Source organism: Equus caballus, chromosome 21, assembly GCF_041296265.1.
Source record: "Equus caballus isolate H_3958 breed thoroughbred chromosome 21, TB-T2T, whole genome shotgun sequence".
NCBI lineage: Eukaryota > Metazoa > Chordata > Mammalia > Perissodactyla > Equidae > Equus > Equus caballus.
Genome location: NC_091704.1, coordinates 44,457,555 through 44,474,899, shown reverse-complemented (window position 1 = coordinate 44,474,899; position 17,345 = coordinate 44,457,555). Strand labels below are relative to the sequence as shown.

The 17,345-nt window shown below is 37.2% G+C and overlaps 1 protein-coding gene across 20 annotated transcripts in view; it reads left to right on the top strand.

The window, feature by feature from the left end:
* Positions 1–17,345, top strand: part of SPEF2 (sperm flagellar 2) — a 176,273-nt gene that overhangs the window by 18,721 nt on the left and 140,207 nt on the right. For 12 of the 20 annotated variants that reach the window (XR_011430174.1, XR_011430173.1, XM_070245930.1 and 9 more), the window contains 4 exons: positions 6,605–6,857; positions 9,976–10,146; positions 12,128–12,268; positions 14,024–14,088. Coding sequence is in view for 17 of the 20 variants with exons in the window: in XM_001500071.6 (XP_001500121.3) it covers positions 6,605–6,857; positions 9,976–10,146; positions 12,128–12,268; positions 14,024–14,088 (630 nt within the window). In the remaining 3 variants the exon portion in view is untranslated. The remainder of the gene's footprint in view (positions 1–6,604; positions 6,858–9,975; positions 10,147–12,127; positions 12,269–14,023; positions 14,089–17,345) is intronic. The other 8 variants (XM_070245939.1, XM_070245928.1, XM_070245934.1 and 5 more) reach the window with 3 other exon arrangements.

The window sequence follows — 17,345 nt, the reverse complement described above, 5'->3', positions numbered from 1 at the left end:
TTCTTATTTTTATAATTTTTATTTCTTTGTTGATATCTTCTTTTTGTTGAGATATTGTTTTCATACTTTATTTTAATTTTTTAAAATGAATTTTTAAAGTTTTCTTGAATATATTTATAATAGTTGATTTAAGATCTTTATCTAATAAATCCAACATCAGGGCTTCCTCAGAGTTTCTGTTGACTTTTTTATCCCCTGTGTATGGATTGTACCTCTTTGTTTCTCTGTGTGTCTCATGATTGTTGAAAATGGACATTTAAAATAATATAATGAGGAAGCTCAGATTATCCCACCTCTCCCAGGTTTGTTATTTGTTTTTATTGTTGCTGCTGCTGCTACTTTTTGTTTGTTTAATGACTTTCCTGGACTAATTCTGGAAATTCTGTATTCCCAGTTGTGTACAGCAACTGAAGTCTCTGCTTACTTGGCTTAATGGCCAGCAAATGAACAGAGGTATTTTTAAATGTCTTGAACCAATAAGTCTTTCTTTGCTGAGCGACTGTGAGTTTGTTGAAGTATGGCTTCAACGCTTTCCAGTTTACAGCTCTGCCTTAGCCTTTACTTCCTGCTTATATAGGATCAAGGTCAGCCAGAGGTGAGAGATTTGGGCTTCCTTGCATCTTTCCTGGGCATCCACACATTCCTACACATACATATTGCATTCTAGATCCCTAGGACTATGTCAGAGCTTTTCAAAACCCTGAATGGACATTTCATTCTTTGATCTTCCTTTTAAGTTTTTGAGCAGGCTCTTTTTTTGCTCCAGCTGCCTAAGGTATCTGTGGTCTTAAACAGTTGTCACTGATTGCTTTTTACTAACAACCTGGGAATAGGGCTTTTTCTAGTGATTGAGCCCTTTGGTCAAATTAATGACAAGCCCTGTGATTGGGGATTTTTCATGGAGCTGCCAGACTTGTCAAATAGTGACAGTGTTCTGAGGATAGGACTTTTTGAGGAGCTTTAAATCTGTCTGTCTTCTCAGATAGCTGCTAGCTGCTAGTTTTACAGCTTCTACTGTTGCAAAGCTGCTGGGTTTGAAGGCTACCGAGGAGCTATGGAGAAGGGAATGGAAATAGGGCAAGTTAAAATGACTAAAAGCTCTCTGTTTTTACTGAGATTAAGTTTTTTTCCTGGATAAATGCTTCTTAGATTGTTACAAACCTTTTGCTAATTTCTAGAGTTATGAAAAAGTTGATTTTACAATTTTGATTGGTTTTCTTCAAAGGTTTTTCTTTTTAAGGATTTTTATTTTTTTCCCTTTTTCTCCCCAAAACCCCCCAGTACATAGTTGTATATTCTTCGTTGTGGGTCCTTCTAGTTGTGACATGTGGGACACTGCCTCAGCGTGGTTTGATGAGCAGTGCCATGTCCATGCCCAGGATTCGAACCAATGAAACACTGGGCCGCCTGCAGCAGAGCACGTGAACTTAACCATTCGACCACAGGGCCAGCCCCTGATTGGTTTTCTTATTGTCTTTATGGAGGAATGGATTTTTGAAAGTCCATACTCTGCCATTTCTGAAGTTCTGCTCTACATCTATGTTTTAATTTGATATTTCCTACTCAAGTATTCCTTAGGTTTTGGTTGTCCGGTATGGTAGGCGTCCATTAAGTGGTACCTATGTTGCAAGACTTCTGGGCAAAAGAATTTGATACTTCCAACCTAGAGGTGAGAAATTCTTTTACAATCCAGATTTTGCTAGTTGTATAGGTGATAATAGTATGACAAGATAAGTCATGGATTGGAATTATATTTTAACCCCTCTTTTGCTAATCTCAGAAAATTTCTTAAGCTTCTAGGGTACTGGATAACATTCTAATTCATACCCTACACCCCATAATCTCACATCTCTTTCTCAAGGGCAAGGCCCGTAAGTTCCGTCACAGCTTAGCCCCAACTGCCTCCTCCACCTGAGTTCCCAGCCCTTTGGGAACTTCCTACCTTCCCTCCAATACAAGCTAGTATCAACCTCTAAAGTATAAGATTTCCAGGGTAGGTCGATCAGGGTCCCTGCCCTCCCTTTTGCTCTCCGGAGTTTTCATATGCACAGATCGATTTGTGATGACCTGTGTGTGACCAGATTTCCAGTCCTTTGTTGTTGTTGATTATTCCTTTATGAAAGTTATAAACTTATCTTGCACATTTGCTTATAACACTGATCTCTTCATTTTCAGTTTCTTTATTTGAGTCTCTTTTACATTTCATATTGCACATTCAAACACCTTGGAGACAGGGATATTGAGCTTTTCTTTGAATCTCTAGGGCTATCACAGGCCTAATGCATATTTAGCTTTCTGTAAGTGTTTTTTTGAGTTAGTGAATAGCTACATATCCTGGTAAATCCTACATGTACAGACTTTGTTTAAACTTCTCAGTAGGAAGGTAAAACTCTACACCCACATCTTTAGATGTGGTATCCCCATCAGCTTAAGAAACTTCAGATATTCCAATTTCTCTGTCTTTCTCAAGGCATGTCTTACAGAGAGCTTCCCAGTGTGGCCCTCAACCAACTTTCCAGTTGCATTTTCTGCCAACCTGGAGCCCTAACCTAAGCTGCTCTGGTCCACAAACATGTCATGTGTTTTTGTTATGCATTGTACCTTTACATATTAATATTCTTCCTCACTTCCACCATGAGAAACTCTTATTCATTCTTAAGATCCAGCTAAAAATCCATGCTTTCTCTACACTCTTCTTTGACTTCCCTAGCAGATTTAGTTCCCTTTTTCTCTTTGTTCTAATAACCGTTGGGACCTTCCTTTTCTTATCACGTTGTTATAATTATTTATTTATATGTCAGTTCTTATCAGAGTGCGTGCCACATGAAGGAGCCCAGACAATGGTTGATGAATGAATATATGAATGTTTACTCCTCAACTAGATTGCAGAGTTGCTGAAAGTTGGAGAGTGTGTTTATTCTTTGTGCTCCAAGCATTGTGCCTGGCCCGTAGCAGATACACAGTGTTTCTCTATTGAATACATGAATGATGTCAGAAAGTACACCTGTTTAGTCATAGAAAACTTAAAGGATCATACTGACAAGAACATGCATGCAGTATTTCAAGTGTACTAAATTGGATCTTGTTAGCAGGACCATAGAAGGTCTTTGAGAGAAATGGAAAAAGAGACCCCAAGTGGATGGACACAACGGTGAAGACACAGGTCTTAGTGAACAGAGAGGCCTTTGTGTAAACAAAATTGAGCCCCTTCTGGATGAAGCAGCCCCATGCAAGGGATAGGACTTGGCAAGCTGAGCATAGGTAGATTTCACACCCTCGTCCCACCTTTAGACAGGTGTGTGCTGTGTGTATCATTGCGTGTAACAGCCCTGCTTTTCATCCACTGCAAAGGACTAACTTTCTCTCCCACTGAGAGTTGCTGCATTCCTTAACATGGGGAGAGGGACCTACTTATGCTCACAACCAAATCCTATCCATCTTTAGTTCTTAGAACAACCCAATTTTTTCCAGGGCACATGGTCTTTTAAAGAAGGCAGGACCAGTCACTCTGTGGATATGACCGTGGTAATAGTGTATTTGATTGGAAAAGGATCCTTCTTTCTTAAAGCCTATTTTTTAAGCAACTGTCTAGTGCCAGAGCCCATGATTTGGGAATTTTGTCTAATATTTTTAGCTTCTTTAGTCTAAAATATAAACAGCAAACTGCATATATGTTGCTAATAACTTGGAGTTATTTGCCTTGGAAATTACTTAATCCTAAGAATAACTCATCTAACTCTGAAAGAATTCCTTGTTTTAGAATATCTTTAGTCGATCTGAAAAATGAGCAGATTAATTAAAAGAATAAAAAATAAAGGAGCATGGATATCCATGGGACGGCAGCTTCTACTGACCTTGTAAGATGTATTCCCTTACCAGATGGCAAGGTGGCGAGGAGTCAGGTAATCCCTTGGCAAATAAGAACTGCAAGTAGAGAAGGAGAAGACTTTTCCCAGAATACATTCCTTATTCCCTTGGGGTCATCATTTACATCATATGTTCTGTCTCCAGAGCAAAGATGTCCCAGTGGTTTCTCTGTGTTCAAAAACAACTGTTGATTATCATGTTACACTGATTGAGCATATGCTATAACAAGAGTGGACTTCCACCAATTTATACACCAGTGATATTCCGCACATTTTGACTGGTTGGAAATTTGAAGTATGTATTAAAAACTTTCAGAGAGAAGTACTGTTATACCTGAATACTTCAGCAAGTCCATAAAAGCCCTTTTCAAGCCTACTGTGTTACAGAATCATGATATTAGCAGACTTACCCTGCCTTCTGGGGGCTACATAATACAAGTAAGAGGAGGGGATGTGCCCTTCACTTTTATTGGGTACAAGGCTAAGTTCTGATAAAATTTGGAAATGGGTAGTGTTTGTTTTTGGATTCTCCCTCCTGAATGATCTTTACTTAATCTCTGCAGCCCAAGGTTATGACCCAGGCCGAAGCCCTGACAAATGGCTTTCAGGGCATATCTTTCCAAATATGTGTAGTGGACTAGGCATACAGACTGCTAGGATAGGAAGGGCATGAAAGGGTAGCCATGATGGAAGATCAGAAGGGGATGGCAGGTGCCCTTCCAAGGAATGGAAGCACAAGTCATTGATCTGACTATCTTCTTCCACAGTCATGCTCTTCAAAACGTGGTCTGCTTTACCCTAGTCATTTTAGGCAAATGTTTGTTATCTCAAACTTTAAAGTCATTTTGGGGGAGCAAATTGTAAAACTGGACATGAGAAGACTTAAAAACAGTGTTTACTGTTATTGTTGATAAGATTTCTTTGTAGCATTCATTATCTCTTCGCTTCCCTTCTAAGATCTGTTTCTCTTTTATTAATTTAAAATATTTTATTCAAAGTTTGATTGATGTAGTATGATATACTAACTATACTTTACCAAATATTTCAGTTAAAAGAGTAATAATAAATAAAGGAAATAGGATAGTAAGTTACATCACCTAAGTGGAGAAGGAATTCAAGGTATTGCATCACTATTTTTTCATTGGCCTTCCCACGATACTGGCTTCAAACTCATATGAAGAAATCATTTGTTTATTTCCCCAGGCCCACATCCTTTTAGGCATGGATTTTTAACTTGCAGTTAGTAGGCACTTTTAGGCTAGATTTCAGGAAGTTCACAAACACTCAAAAAATGGTATACACATTTTGTGTATACACATGGATGTGTGTTATCTTTCCTGTGGAAAAACTCCCATAACTCTCATCAGATTCTCACTGGTATCCGTGATTTAAAAAAAAAAAAAGAAAAGGTTTAAAACCACTACTTGAGAGCAATCTCTTCAGAAATAGTGTACCAGGAACAGTATATAAAGTTTGTGTTAAGTGATCTCTATAAGCTGCTAAAAATTTATTTTGGGTCCTTGAAGGTCGTTGTATCTTCCCCCAAATAATTTTATAGTCCAAAATGATGTTATTGAGTCAGTAACCCCATAATATTAGAAATTCTGCAAAATGTATGGCAACTATCTCTATTCTAAGATATCCTTTTATTGGTAGGGGAGGTTAGGACTTTGACTTGTATTCAAGTATATTCAGTATATTTTTCTATTAAAGAATGTCACTGAATTTTCGGAAGTTAAAAGTAAGGGGAAAATAGACCAGTGGTTAAAACTGATGTTTGCATTCCGTTTGATCAGAGAGGCACAATAGTTGAAAATGCATCCACCATCTTTGTCTTCTTTCTGTCGTTGGATTCGTAGGCTCATTAACAGCCCTGGATCATTTGAGACCTCTATTCCAATTTATCACTGTTCATTTACTCATCTATTTTTCCCACAATGAACTCTTCAAGGGCAAGGACTGTATCTTGTTTATCTTTGTAAGAATTTAATGAATTTATTAAAATTTATTAAATTTAATAAATAAATACATCTTTGGTATATAATGCATATTTGACAAATGTTTGTTAGTTGAGAGAGTATATTAATAAATGAATGAGTTAATGAATTTCTTCTAAAGTGTGAGCCTAATTTGGTAATAAGTGATTCAAAAATAAACACAACTTACAATTAGAAAGTCTTTACTGATTCTTGACGTAGTAATATAAACTGTAAAGTAAAGATTAATAACTAATTTGATAGAACAGCTAATATTATTTAATTAAATATTTCTGACAGTGCCCAAGAGGATCATTGTTAGAGTTGTCAATGCAACATTTAGGGCTATTTTAAGATTCTAGTAATAGTATAATTTAAAGAAATGGTCATTTAAATTTCAATTTTGCCTTCTGAGTGAAATATTTTTCAAAACCATAGCTAAGTTTTTCCATTTACAAGAAAACATCTAGTTATCTGTTTTTGTATTGGCTTCTTGTAGAAATTCTAGTGTCTATTTAAACAGAAAAGTGTGTAAAATTAATGAGTTTCAGTTTAGCCATTCAAGAGTAATAAATACATGGAGTTCAGGACAATAGAAAAGCTCAATGTATTTACATGATTGAGTAGTTTTAGAGAGGAATGATATATTTGAAAGAACATGAGATAATTCATAATATTAGACCATGATAATACCTCTGATATTTGTTGTTTGTTTTTAATTCAATGCCAATGTCTAATTATGTAAAATACTTTAATGCTTAGGGTTTCGAGTTCCAAACTTAATAATTTTTCTCGCTTGGAGCCAACACTTCACCTTTTGGGTGTGCAGTTTGACCAGAATGTGGCCCACAACATCATCACTGAAAAGCCTGGGGCAGCAACGAAACTTTTATATCAATTGTACACTGTTCTTCAGAAAAAGAGGAAAAGTGGACTCACTGGATTGGAAATGCAAACAATGCAACCTCTGACAAATATAAGACTTCAAAACATGAAAAGTGAGGCTTTCCGAGATGTGAGTACATAAAGAAATACAACCATGTCACAATGTAAAACTTGGTAAAGAGAAATGACACTGGTGTTGCATTCTCAAAGAAGCCCTATTGGGTATATATGTCCCTTATGTATGTTATTGGTCATACTTGGGTTTTATTTTCTATTAATATTTTCAATTGATTTATCCATTTTGGTGTCTCCCTCCATCCTATCCACATTACCATAGCTTATTGAATTCTATTTGTTTCTAATTCTCAGTGCTATTTATGCCTGCTTCGCTCTTTCCATTTCTACCCCTAGGATATCTGCTCAGATCTCCTTATGAACTATTTCAGCAACCTACTAACATGTCTCCCAATCTTCAGGCTTTCTCCTAGCGGTTAGTCAACTGCTAGATGAATTGTCCCCAAATTCCACTTTCACTGGGTTCTTCTTCTGCTCAGAAACTATCTGTTTTACATACATCCTGTCTCCAATTTAGACTGACATTCAAGATCTTTCATTAATTGGTCTCAACCTGTCTTTCTAACTTTATTTCTTCACAGTCCTCAGCATAAAGTCTTTCTTCTCCATTGGTTGGCAGCCTGTCCTTGAGTAGAACTTGTATTTTCCTGCTCTTCCTTCTCTCCCACTCAAGCTCACCCTTTTCATCTCTCCTCTTCCCTCAAACTTTTCTCAATCTGCTTCTCTGCAACCTTCGCAGTACACATGGATCCTTCCTCTGGAACTCCTAGGGCACAGATAATTCTCATTCTCTGGTACTAACCTCCTGCTGCCGATACTGTTGGTTAACTTTCATTATTTATTTGTCATATGCCCTCACAAGATTTTTGGTTCCTCGAATTCAACTAATATGCCTAATACAATGCTTTGAACATTACAAATACTTATTAAATGTATTTTGATTGATTTATACAACTTTTTAGTTGACAGTTCTCTCTAGTTCCTGTGCTATTTTCTTATGGTAAGTGAAGCACATTAACTTTTCCAAGCCTCCAGGATAATGGGGAGTGCTGCACTGATGCAACACACTAAATAGCAATGGAAATAATTAAAATTGTATATTTAATTTATGAAGCAACAATGACATAGTAAATGTGAATGCCATATCCGCTTTCAGATTTGTCTGTTCTTAATGTACATCATTATGATCCTGGTAGCATAATGAACTCAGTATCCATGGAGAGCTAGAAATTAGATATGGCTTAAAGCTGAATAACTTAGTATATTGCATCTTGCCTCCTTTACTTGCAAGCTGATTAACTTTGGGCTAGTCCCTGGAACAGTCTCAGTCTCAATTTTCCCAAATGTAAAAACAAGGATGATTATCTCTGCCTGTCTCAGAGCTAGGCTTTTTTGTAGTTTCAAGAAGACAATATACAAGACAATTCTTTGTAAAGTATAAAACTATCAACGGTAAAAGTGCTGTAAGAGCTATGTAGATGAGGCCAAACAAGAGGCCATTGGATTTGACGTTGGCCATGGGTGACCTTCCAGAGTCAATCATTCATTCATTGGACAAATATCTGTTGGGGTCATACTTTATGTCAGGCACTTGCACAATGAACAACACACGAAAAACCCCAACCCTCATAGAGCTTACATTTTAGGGAGAGAAAAATATTTTGGTAGAGTGATGTGGATTGCAGTGAGTTGAGGAGTAAATTGAAGATGACAAAGAGGGGAACATAGATTACTCTTTCAAGAAATGCGAAGGCAAAGGAGAAAAGAAAATAAGAACAGTAGCAGTGGGAGAGAAGCTCAAGGGAAATATGAGATCATTTGTTTGTTTTATGGACACAGAGACTAGGACAACTTGTCAGCTGAGAAAAAGAATCAGTGGCAGGAGATGACTAGTGTGAGGACCAAGTAGAAGGAGATCGTCTGGGAAAGAAAAGAGGGAGAATGAATCAATGGTCCTGATGAAGGAGGAGATATCTTAGGAAAGAATTAAGATACTTTAAGATTTATTTTTTGATTCCAGATGGAAGAAGAAACAGGTGTCTATTATACAATAATATAAATAATGAGTAAAATTTACTGAATATACATAGTGAGATGCCAAGCCCCGTTCCAGGTGCTTTATATATATATCATCTTGCTTGATGTCTACAACAGTCCAATGAGATAGGTACTTTTATGATTCCCGTTTTACAGATGGTGAAACTGAGGTGCAGAGAGATTAGGTAACTTGCCCAACTTCATGTAGGTGGGAGAGCTGAAACTCAAACCTAGGCAGTCTGACTCTAGTAGCCACACACTTACCAGGGGGCTGTATGATATCTCAGTGGGTATTTCTTGGGTTTGGGGGGAAAATAAGAATTAAGTTGAAGATATAGATGATACGTGTTGAAGTGGAGAGGTGGCATGTTCAAGGCCTTTACATTTTCCTTGCCACTGTGAAGATGGAGGCCCACCCATTTTTAACAGTGAGAAGAGCAGGAGGGTGGGTAAGGGATTAAAGTCAGCTCAAGGGTCCTTAAGAATTCTTCCAGGTAAGAGTCAGTATCTACTGAGGCCATGTTAGAAGAGAAGGACCAAAAACGGTTTGAGCAATAGTACTGTTTCTTTTTGTTTTTGGTAAGTCTTCAGTTCCTAAGGAGATTACTTTTGGATATAAAAGTTTTAGTTAAATACATTAGCCGCATTGCTCTGTGTCCCACTTTGTAATCATCTTTGAGAGTTCATTTTCTTGTACTGTTGCACTCTCATTTCCAGTGGCCTGGAAGTTTTAATGTTTCTTCACTTTATTAGGAAGTGGCTTAAGTAATTAAAAGAATCTGGCTTCTTATATTGTCTCATGTGTGTTGAAATTAGGTTTATAAAATTATTTTTATGAAAATGTATTTCCAGTAATTCGGGTATGATTCACTGAAAATCAAACTTAGAGCAAAAAATTTAGCTATGAAAGTATATATAAGACTATTTTGTTAGGAGGAATTCAAATTGTGTTTTTTTATTGTCCTTACATTAGTTAAGGATATGAGTGATTAGTATGGCGCTTGAATTTTTCTAACCATCAACAGTAGTAATTCATTGAAATTTTATTTTGAAGACAAATTTTATATGTGCTTATAATGATGGTATACTCTTTATTCTCTAATAATGGAATCTTTTGAAATGCTTTCTTTGTTTAGAGACTTAGAAACCTGATACCACGTCAAACTGATTTCAATCTGATGCGAGTTACACACAGGTTTCAAGAAAAATATAAACACATGAAAGAAGATTTTGTCCAAATGCATTTTGAGAAACTTGAAAATTTTCAAAAACTCAAGGAAGAACAAAGATGTTTTAATATCGAAAAGGTTTTATAGAACAATTTTTCCAGAAACTAACTAGTGCATAGTATACTGTTTGCGATGTATGCCTATAGTACACATTGCATAGTCATTAATGTAGCACATGTTGCGTGTTCCTTATCCGTGACTCATGTTCTGCTCTGCTCTCACCTTTCTCTCCCTCACTTTTCCCTTTTCTCCATCCCCCATCTTGCTGACTGTCACCTCTACTTGTGGCTCAGAATAAGAACTGCTGTTCTCTAGAGTGGCAGATCTCTTTAATTTGTCTGGTAAAAATTAATGCTTCGTATGCTTTTGTGATGGGGGGTTGCTACTAGCTGCTCCAGCGAAGGCTTATGACCATTGCCATCTCTAAGAGATGCAATGATTTTTCATCAAGAGCAGACATTTTCCCCTCTCTTCTCACTCTTTGGCAACCTTTTGGTCTTTCTACCCTTCCCCATTTTTCCTCTACTGGCAATATGGGTGATTCTCTGCTTGCTTCCTTTTCCAACCCCCTTAAACATCTCCTAACATCTTCCTAGCCCTTTTTGAAGTGCTTTGACTAACTCCTCGCTGCTTCTCATGTTTCTTTGAAAATCTTTAATGATCTCCTTTGCCTTTAAGGACATGAGAAGACAATGGTGTGAGGAATCATTAAAGACTTTTAAGAGAATTTTAGATGGCTGGGTATATGGAATGTGTAAACTACAGGCAAAAGAGTTATAGTTCTCTCATTGTGCTGTAAATAATTTTTTAAGCTCATATATTTAGAATGATAAGAAATTAACATATTCTGAATGTAGTCAACTCCTTATGAGGAGGGAGGGAAAGACAGAGACACTCTAGAAGATCTTATGATCCCATTCCTTGCCAGAGAGTGGATACAGGATTAGGCTTGCCCTTGGCATTGCATGATAAGGAGACAAGGCACTCCTAAAGTAGTGTTTAAGATGAGACTGAGTGCTGGGACTCTAGTTTATGTGGAACCAGCCTGTCCAACTTTGATGTGCCAAGTCTAATGCAGAAAGTCTCCAAAGAAAGCTGGGAAAAACAAAATCTGACACCATTAAATATTCTGAAATAAATTATGTTAAAAATGATAGGAAGCAAATAGGACAAAAGGGAGAGACTTTGTTTTCCTGGTTTTCTTTCGAAAGAAAAATAAACACATTGCAGTTAGATTAAATCACATTTTGGAAAGTGAATTAAAGAAAATTTTAGAATTATTTACAATTTCTGACTTTTACTGGTGAATTGAAGTTTCTTATCTTTAGATGTAGGAACTAATGATCTTATCACTTCCAATATAATGCTTTAGTAGTAAAGTCATGATTAGTTTCACTTGTTACATCTTGAATCTATTATTTTTAAAATATTTTATCTGATTTACTGTTTTTTTCTTTCAATTATGCCCTCCTGCTTATATTCTTCTTAAATAATTACTGCCTACATGGAGAAGAGATGATCCAATAACGATATCACGTAGTTTAGTGTTAATTCAATATTTTAGAGAATCTCTGAACTCATTGTTTAAGTGTGACTGAGTTTTGGGGAAGCTTGTCATTTCTTCTGGGTTCCCCAGGAGCACTCCTGGAGACCATCTCCTAGACTGAATTTTCTCTTCAGACCGTCTTCAGAGACAGAACTTTCTCTTCCCGTTTTTGGGCATGTCATCAAGGTGGAACAAGGGAAAGAATTATACTCCTCTTTGTATTTGAGATACCTGTATTAGCATTTTAATATCATCACCCAGAATGAAAATACACACATTTGATAGGCATAAGTTGGGATTCCAAAGTTGTGCTTAATATCATACTTTTAAAAATAAGTCATATTGACACCTGCTTCCTAACATTATATGGTTGTGACATGTAGTCCATTGGTTAATTGCTGAGTTTTGAAAATTTCAGTCAAAAAATTGTATATATGCGTACCTATGAGTGTATAACATTGCCTGTTATTGTGATGAACTGAATAACTAAACTAATGTGTATGGAATATTCAGCAACGCTTGAGTAGAAGACGACAAAATGAAATAATGGCCAAAATCCAAGCAGCTATCATACAGATTCCTAAGCCTGCATCAAATCGTACTCTAAAAGCACTTGAGGCCCAAAAAATGATGAAAAAGAAAAAAGAGGCAGAGGTAAGTGATAATCCTTTAATATCGTGTTGTGTTATGTTAATGAAAGAATGGTTTTTCCCTTAAAACATAGAGACTTCCCAAAACTTCTTATGTTCTTTTCAGATTATTTCTGGCATTGTCCCGTCTCATTTAAACTCCTCTACTGTTTGCATATCCAATCCATTTGATACTGTTATTTGTTCAGAAACAGAGAATGTAGCTGTAGGCCAGGGATGGCAAACTCCTGTTAAATGACAGTACCTGTCTGGACTCCTGTGTTGAGAATTCTGTGATCACCAGCAAATTAGACCAGAATGGGTGTTCTTGTAATGGGTCATGACTCCCATGAGTAGAACAGAAGGCAGCTGAGGTACACATACCTCGTATGTGCCATTTCTACTATATATTTTTACTCAGTTCCTCTTCACTATGCTATACTATTGTCTGATGAATCCTAGAAATGTTAAGTTATTTGGCTGTTATCAGTATATTTAAATTTAAGATACCCACACTGGTGATATTTTACTAGACCATACCAACTGTCAATTATTCCAATAGGATACAATCTGATTATATTTCACGAGGGAGCGATACTACTACATTTTGATACTGATTCCTTCAGTCTGTACTGCATACTGCTACAATGCTTGTTAATGATGTTCTCTCCCATGACCTAAGAAAAAGATTAATAGCTACCATTTATTGAGCATGTGCTATATGTCAGACTGTGGGTTCGGTACTTCACATTATCTTTAATTTATAAGTGACTCTTCTAAGTAGGGTGCTATTTTTCCCATTTTGTAGATAAGGAAATTGAGTCTCAGAAAGCTGACATGTTTTACCCAAGTTCACAGTTCTGGTAAAGCAGAAATTGACAAGTTTCTCTAATTTCTCAATCCATTGCATTTTATATTAATCCACATTTCTTTTTTTTAATATTAAAAAATTCTGTAGTTGGATTCTAAAAAATACCACCCACAGAGGCTTTTTTCTGACTCCCTTTTAGTAAAGTATTTAATTCCTGTATTTCCCTGATTTGATTAAAGTTTATTAATAAGAATTTGCAGTAGACAGGATGAGCTAAAATTAGTTTCCAGAGAGCAAATTAATAGTGTGAATAAGGTTGTGCAAGAAATGTTTAAAACAGTTGAGACAACGACAGCGGTTTTTAAAGAAATATTTATATCCCAAAAATGCTTGTTTTCATTTAAAAGAATTGCATTCAAGAATGCATGGCCTAGGGGCTGGCCCCGTGGCCGAGTGGTTAAGTATGTGCGCTCCGCTGCAGGCGGCCCAGTGTTTCGTTGGTTCGAATCCTGGGCACGGACATGGCACTGCTCATCAAACCACGCTGAGGCAGCATCCCACATGCTACAACTAGAAGGACTCACAACGAAGAATATACAACTATGTACTGGGGGGCTTTGGGGAGAAAAAGGAAAAAATAAAATCTTTAAAAAACAAAAAAGAATGCATGGCCTAACTCTGATAATCTTCATTCTCATTAAATGCCCTTTGATGCACTGTCAGAACTAGAATTGTGAACTGAGTGATTTAGGTTAGGCAATTTTCAGATTCTTTTAGGTGTATTTAGCCTATTCTAAAAGTAACAAATAAAAATTATGAAAGTGTTGTAGAATGCAGCTTTTCATATCTTGCCTCCTAATTAGCTCAAATTAGTAGAGTCTGTCACTTTATAAACTTGAATGAATATGGTAACTGAAGATTTTCAGTGGTTTTTAGAGGTGGAAAACTGATAATGAATTTTCTTTAAAGGATGTGGCCAATGAGATTAAGAAGTTTGAAGCATTAATAAAAAAGGATCTCCAGGCCAAAGAAAGGTGGGATGTAAACTATTTTAATAATCATAAAACTTCATTCTGTTCTACCTATAAGTTTTGAATATTTACAATTAGTTTATCTGGACTAGCTCTTCCAAAGCTGGTTTCACTTGGTCGAATCTTCATTAAGACATTATATGAAGGAAGATAAACGAGCTAAGATTGAGATTACTTATTCATTAACAACTTTCGTAAAGATCAAGAGGGAAAGTGGCTACTGTGAGATGTGAAGTTTATTTTTCTATGCTCTGCTTATTCTTCTAAGTTCACACACATTTTTAAACAGTCACTAAAATTGTTTCAAGTTACCATTAGTTTAAATTTGTCACAGTGAAGTCTTGGTAGACTCTAGTTGGTTTCTGTCATGTTGCCTCCTCAGCATTTAGCACAGGGACCAGCAGTAAAGAGTTGTTGAATGAATTTATTGACCGAATGTCACTAAGACAGGCAGTTTGGTGAGTTCATTGCAAAAAGTCCCCAGTTAATGGGCTTCATTTGCTTAAAGATAAGGATTCCCTCCCTTTTTGTTTCCTACTGGGGGTCATTCACTCACAGAAAATAATCAATCAGGGAGCACATATGTAGGAGCTACTTGAGTTCTGCATTTTTAAATGGAAAATATCCAAACCCTACTCATTTATATTTTATGGAATATGAAATAAATCTGTTAAAGAAGAAAAACAGATGCAAATTAGATATTTCAGTTCCATATTAATATTTATGAGGGAAGATAATAGAGTCAAATGAGGAGGAATAAGAAAAAGCTAGAAGAAGAAATGGCAAGGAAGTCAGGTGTGGAAGGAACATGAAGCAAAATGGGGAATACATACATTACCTTTCCTTCTACCCTCTGCAGAAACTCCTGATGCCCTATTCTGACTCCCACCCCCAGTGCTGCCCCAACTCCGAAAGAAACCCCGCAATCCAAGCCTACTCTCACATGCAGCTGCCAGTTGAACCCCACCACACCCACCCTATCCTTGGTCCACGAAACCGCTGCATTTCTTCCAACTCATTCACTCAGCTCACCAGCCACATGCTCTGAGGGATAAACAGATGGTGTCCACCAGAACGACCATCTTAAAATATTAAAACACTTTGTTACTTCTTGGGGAATGGCATTCCCTGTAGCTCTATGGCTGGCCCCTTTCCTGGGACCCCTCCATATCTACATAATTTAGCAACCAGAATTAACACCAAGCACACCAGCATCTTCCAATCCCTGCACCAGCATCCATTTGATTGATTGGTGTCCTTGCCGTGTCAGTTATTAAATGTTTTAAAGATCATGCCTATACAATACAGCTGCAAACATTCCCCCTGCTCCCTATAACCTTTGCCAACCCAACCTGAACCTAGTCTCTCCATCAGTTAGCTTTAGAAACCCCAAAACAAGAGTGAGTTAAATTGGATAGAAGTTTACTTCTCTTTTGTGTAATAGAAATGAGAATGTAAGCAGCCCTGGGCTTGCATTGCAGCTCCAAGGTCATCAAGGACTGAGGCTTTCCTTTAGCTCAGCTGCCCTGTTGTGTGGTTTTTGTCCTCAAAGTCACATTCACAATACAAGCTGGCTGCTGGGGCTCATTTGGCCCATGTTTCAGATATCAGGAAGGAGGATAGACAAAAAGTGGATATCTCCAATCTGAAATAGCTCCTTTGAAGAGCCTTCACAGAAGTCCCATATAACATTTCTGCTTACATCTTATTGGCCAGAATTCAGTCACGTGGCCATACTTAACAGAATGGGAGGCTGACAAATGTAGTCTTTAGCTGGGTGCTTTGTTTTCCTGAATAAAATCGGGGCTCTGTTTTGAGGAAAAAGGGAAGGAAATAGCAGTGCCTGTCCCAGGTTCTTTCTCTGCAGAGACCTCCCCCTGCGCTTGCCAGAGATTTCCCACTTGGGGGCCATGAGCTGTAGACATCCTCACTTCTCAGAGCAGCAGGATAGGGCCTCGGGCAGCCTGAGTCCCTGGACCAGTCACTTTTGGCTGTGAGCAGCCTCGTCTGAGACTCCAGATCCCTTACAGGGTGCTGCACAAGGAGCATTTTCTCTGATGGCCCCGAAGTAAAAGCTATCGGCAGACACTGGTCTGGAGCAAACTCTCAAAGAAAGCGAAAGCTATGGTACAATATGGCTTTCTTTAGCCTCTTTATTAGTCACTACTTTTTTAGTTCTTTCTGAATTCTTATCTTAGAATCAAGCCTGTTCCGGGTTCTTTCAGCAGTTTCACACTACTTGATGTCAGAAAGCTCTAAAATCTACTCATAGGTTGATCCTGAGGAGCAGTTTCTGCGCTGCCTCTTTCAAGGCTGCTCCTGAAACAGTTCCTCAGGACCTCACCTCAGAGTCCATCTGTTTTCTTTTATGGAAGAATGAAACGATGTCTCCAGGAGAGCAATGCACAGGCTCCCTTGGCTGCTTTTTCCTCACAGTTTTCTGTACAGTTTCTTTATTTTTTAAGACAAATGATAAATGCTGTCTGCCATTTGTTCCCTTAGCTAAGGTTGTTGGCTGCTGTCATTTGACATTTGGATTCACAGATTTACCTTAGGCTCTTCCTACCAACAGCTTTTTTTATATATACAAATTTGGCCAAGGTTCCTATTACTATTAATTCATACACATACAATTACTAATTCTATGGAGGGCTGAGAAGCAAACAGATATAAAGAAAACATAGTTATTGCCCTCAGGAAACACACACCCTAGTAAAATGAATATTTATTCAAGTAAATATCATGTCACTTTCTTCAGACCTTAATTGGAATGAGACAGCAAGTAGATGAATGGATGGATGGGCAGACTGATTGATAAATAAAGGAGAAGCAATATGTTAAGTATATTGTTGGCAGCTTAAATACAGTGTTGGGAAAGCTATTCATGCTCAATCCAACGCAAAGGCTTTTAAACAACACATTTAAGTGAAAATATAGTAAGAATTTTGATGAGTGATCTAAAAAAGTTATACCACACAATTTTTATCAATACTTAATTGTACTAAATCTTAATAAATAAATAGGGTCACACTTTGTCTTTGATCTCACTGAGGCTTTGGGAGCTACAGTTTCTGCTCAACGACTCTCACTGACAGAATACAATTGAAGATTGAACTCCTGCTCATAAAATAACTAAAATTTCAATGTGTGATTTTTAAAATTGTATTATCCTTGTACAGTGCTTCTTAGTGAGTATTTGAAACTTAGCAGACATCAGCTACATGTCAGGACTACAAGGCAAGATACAGAGAGGAGTAAAA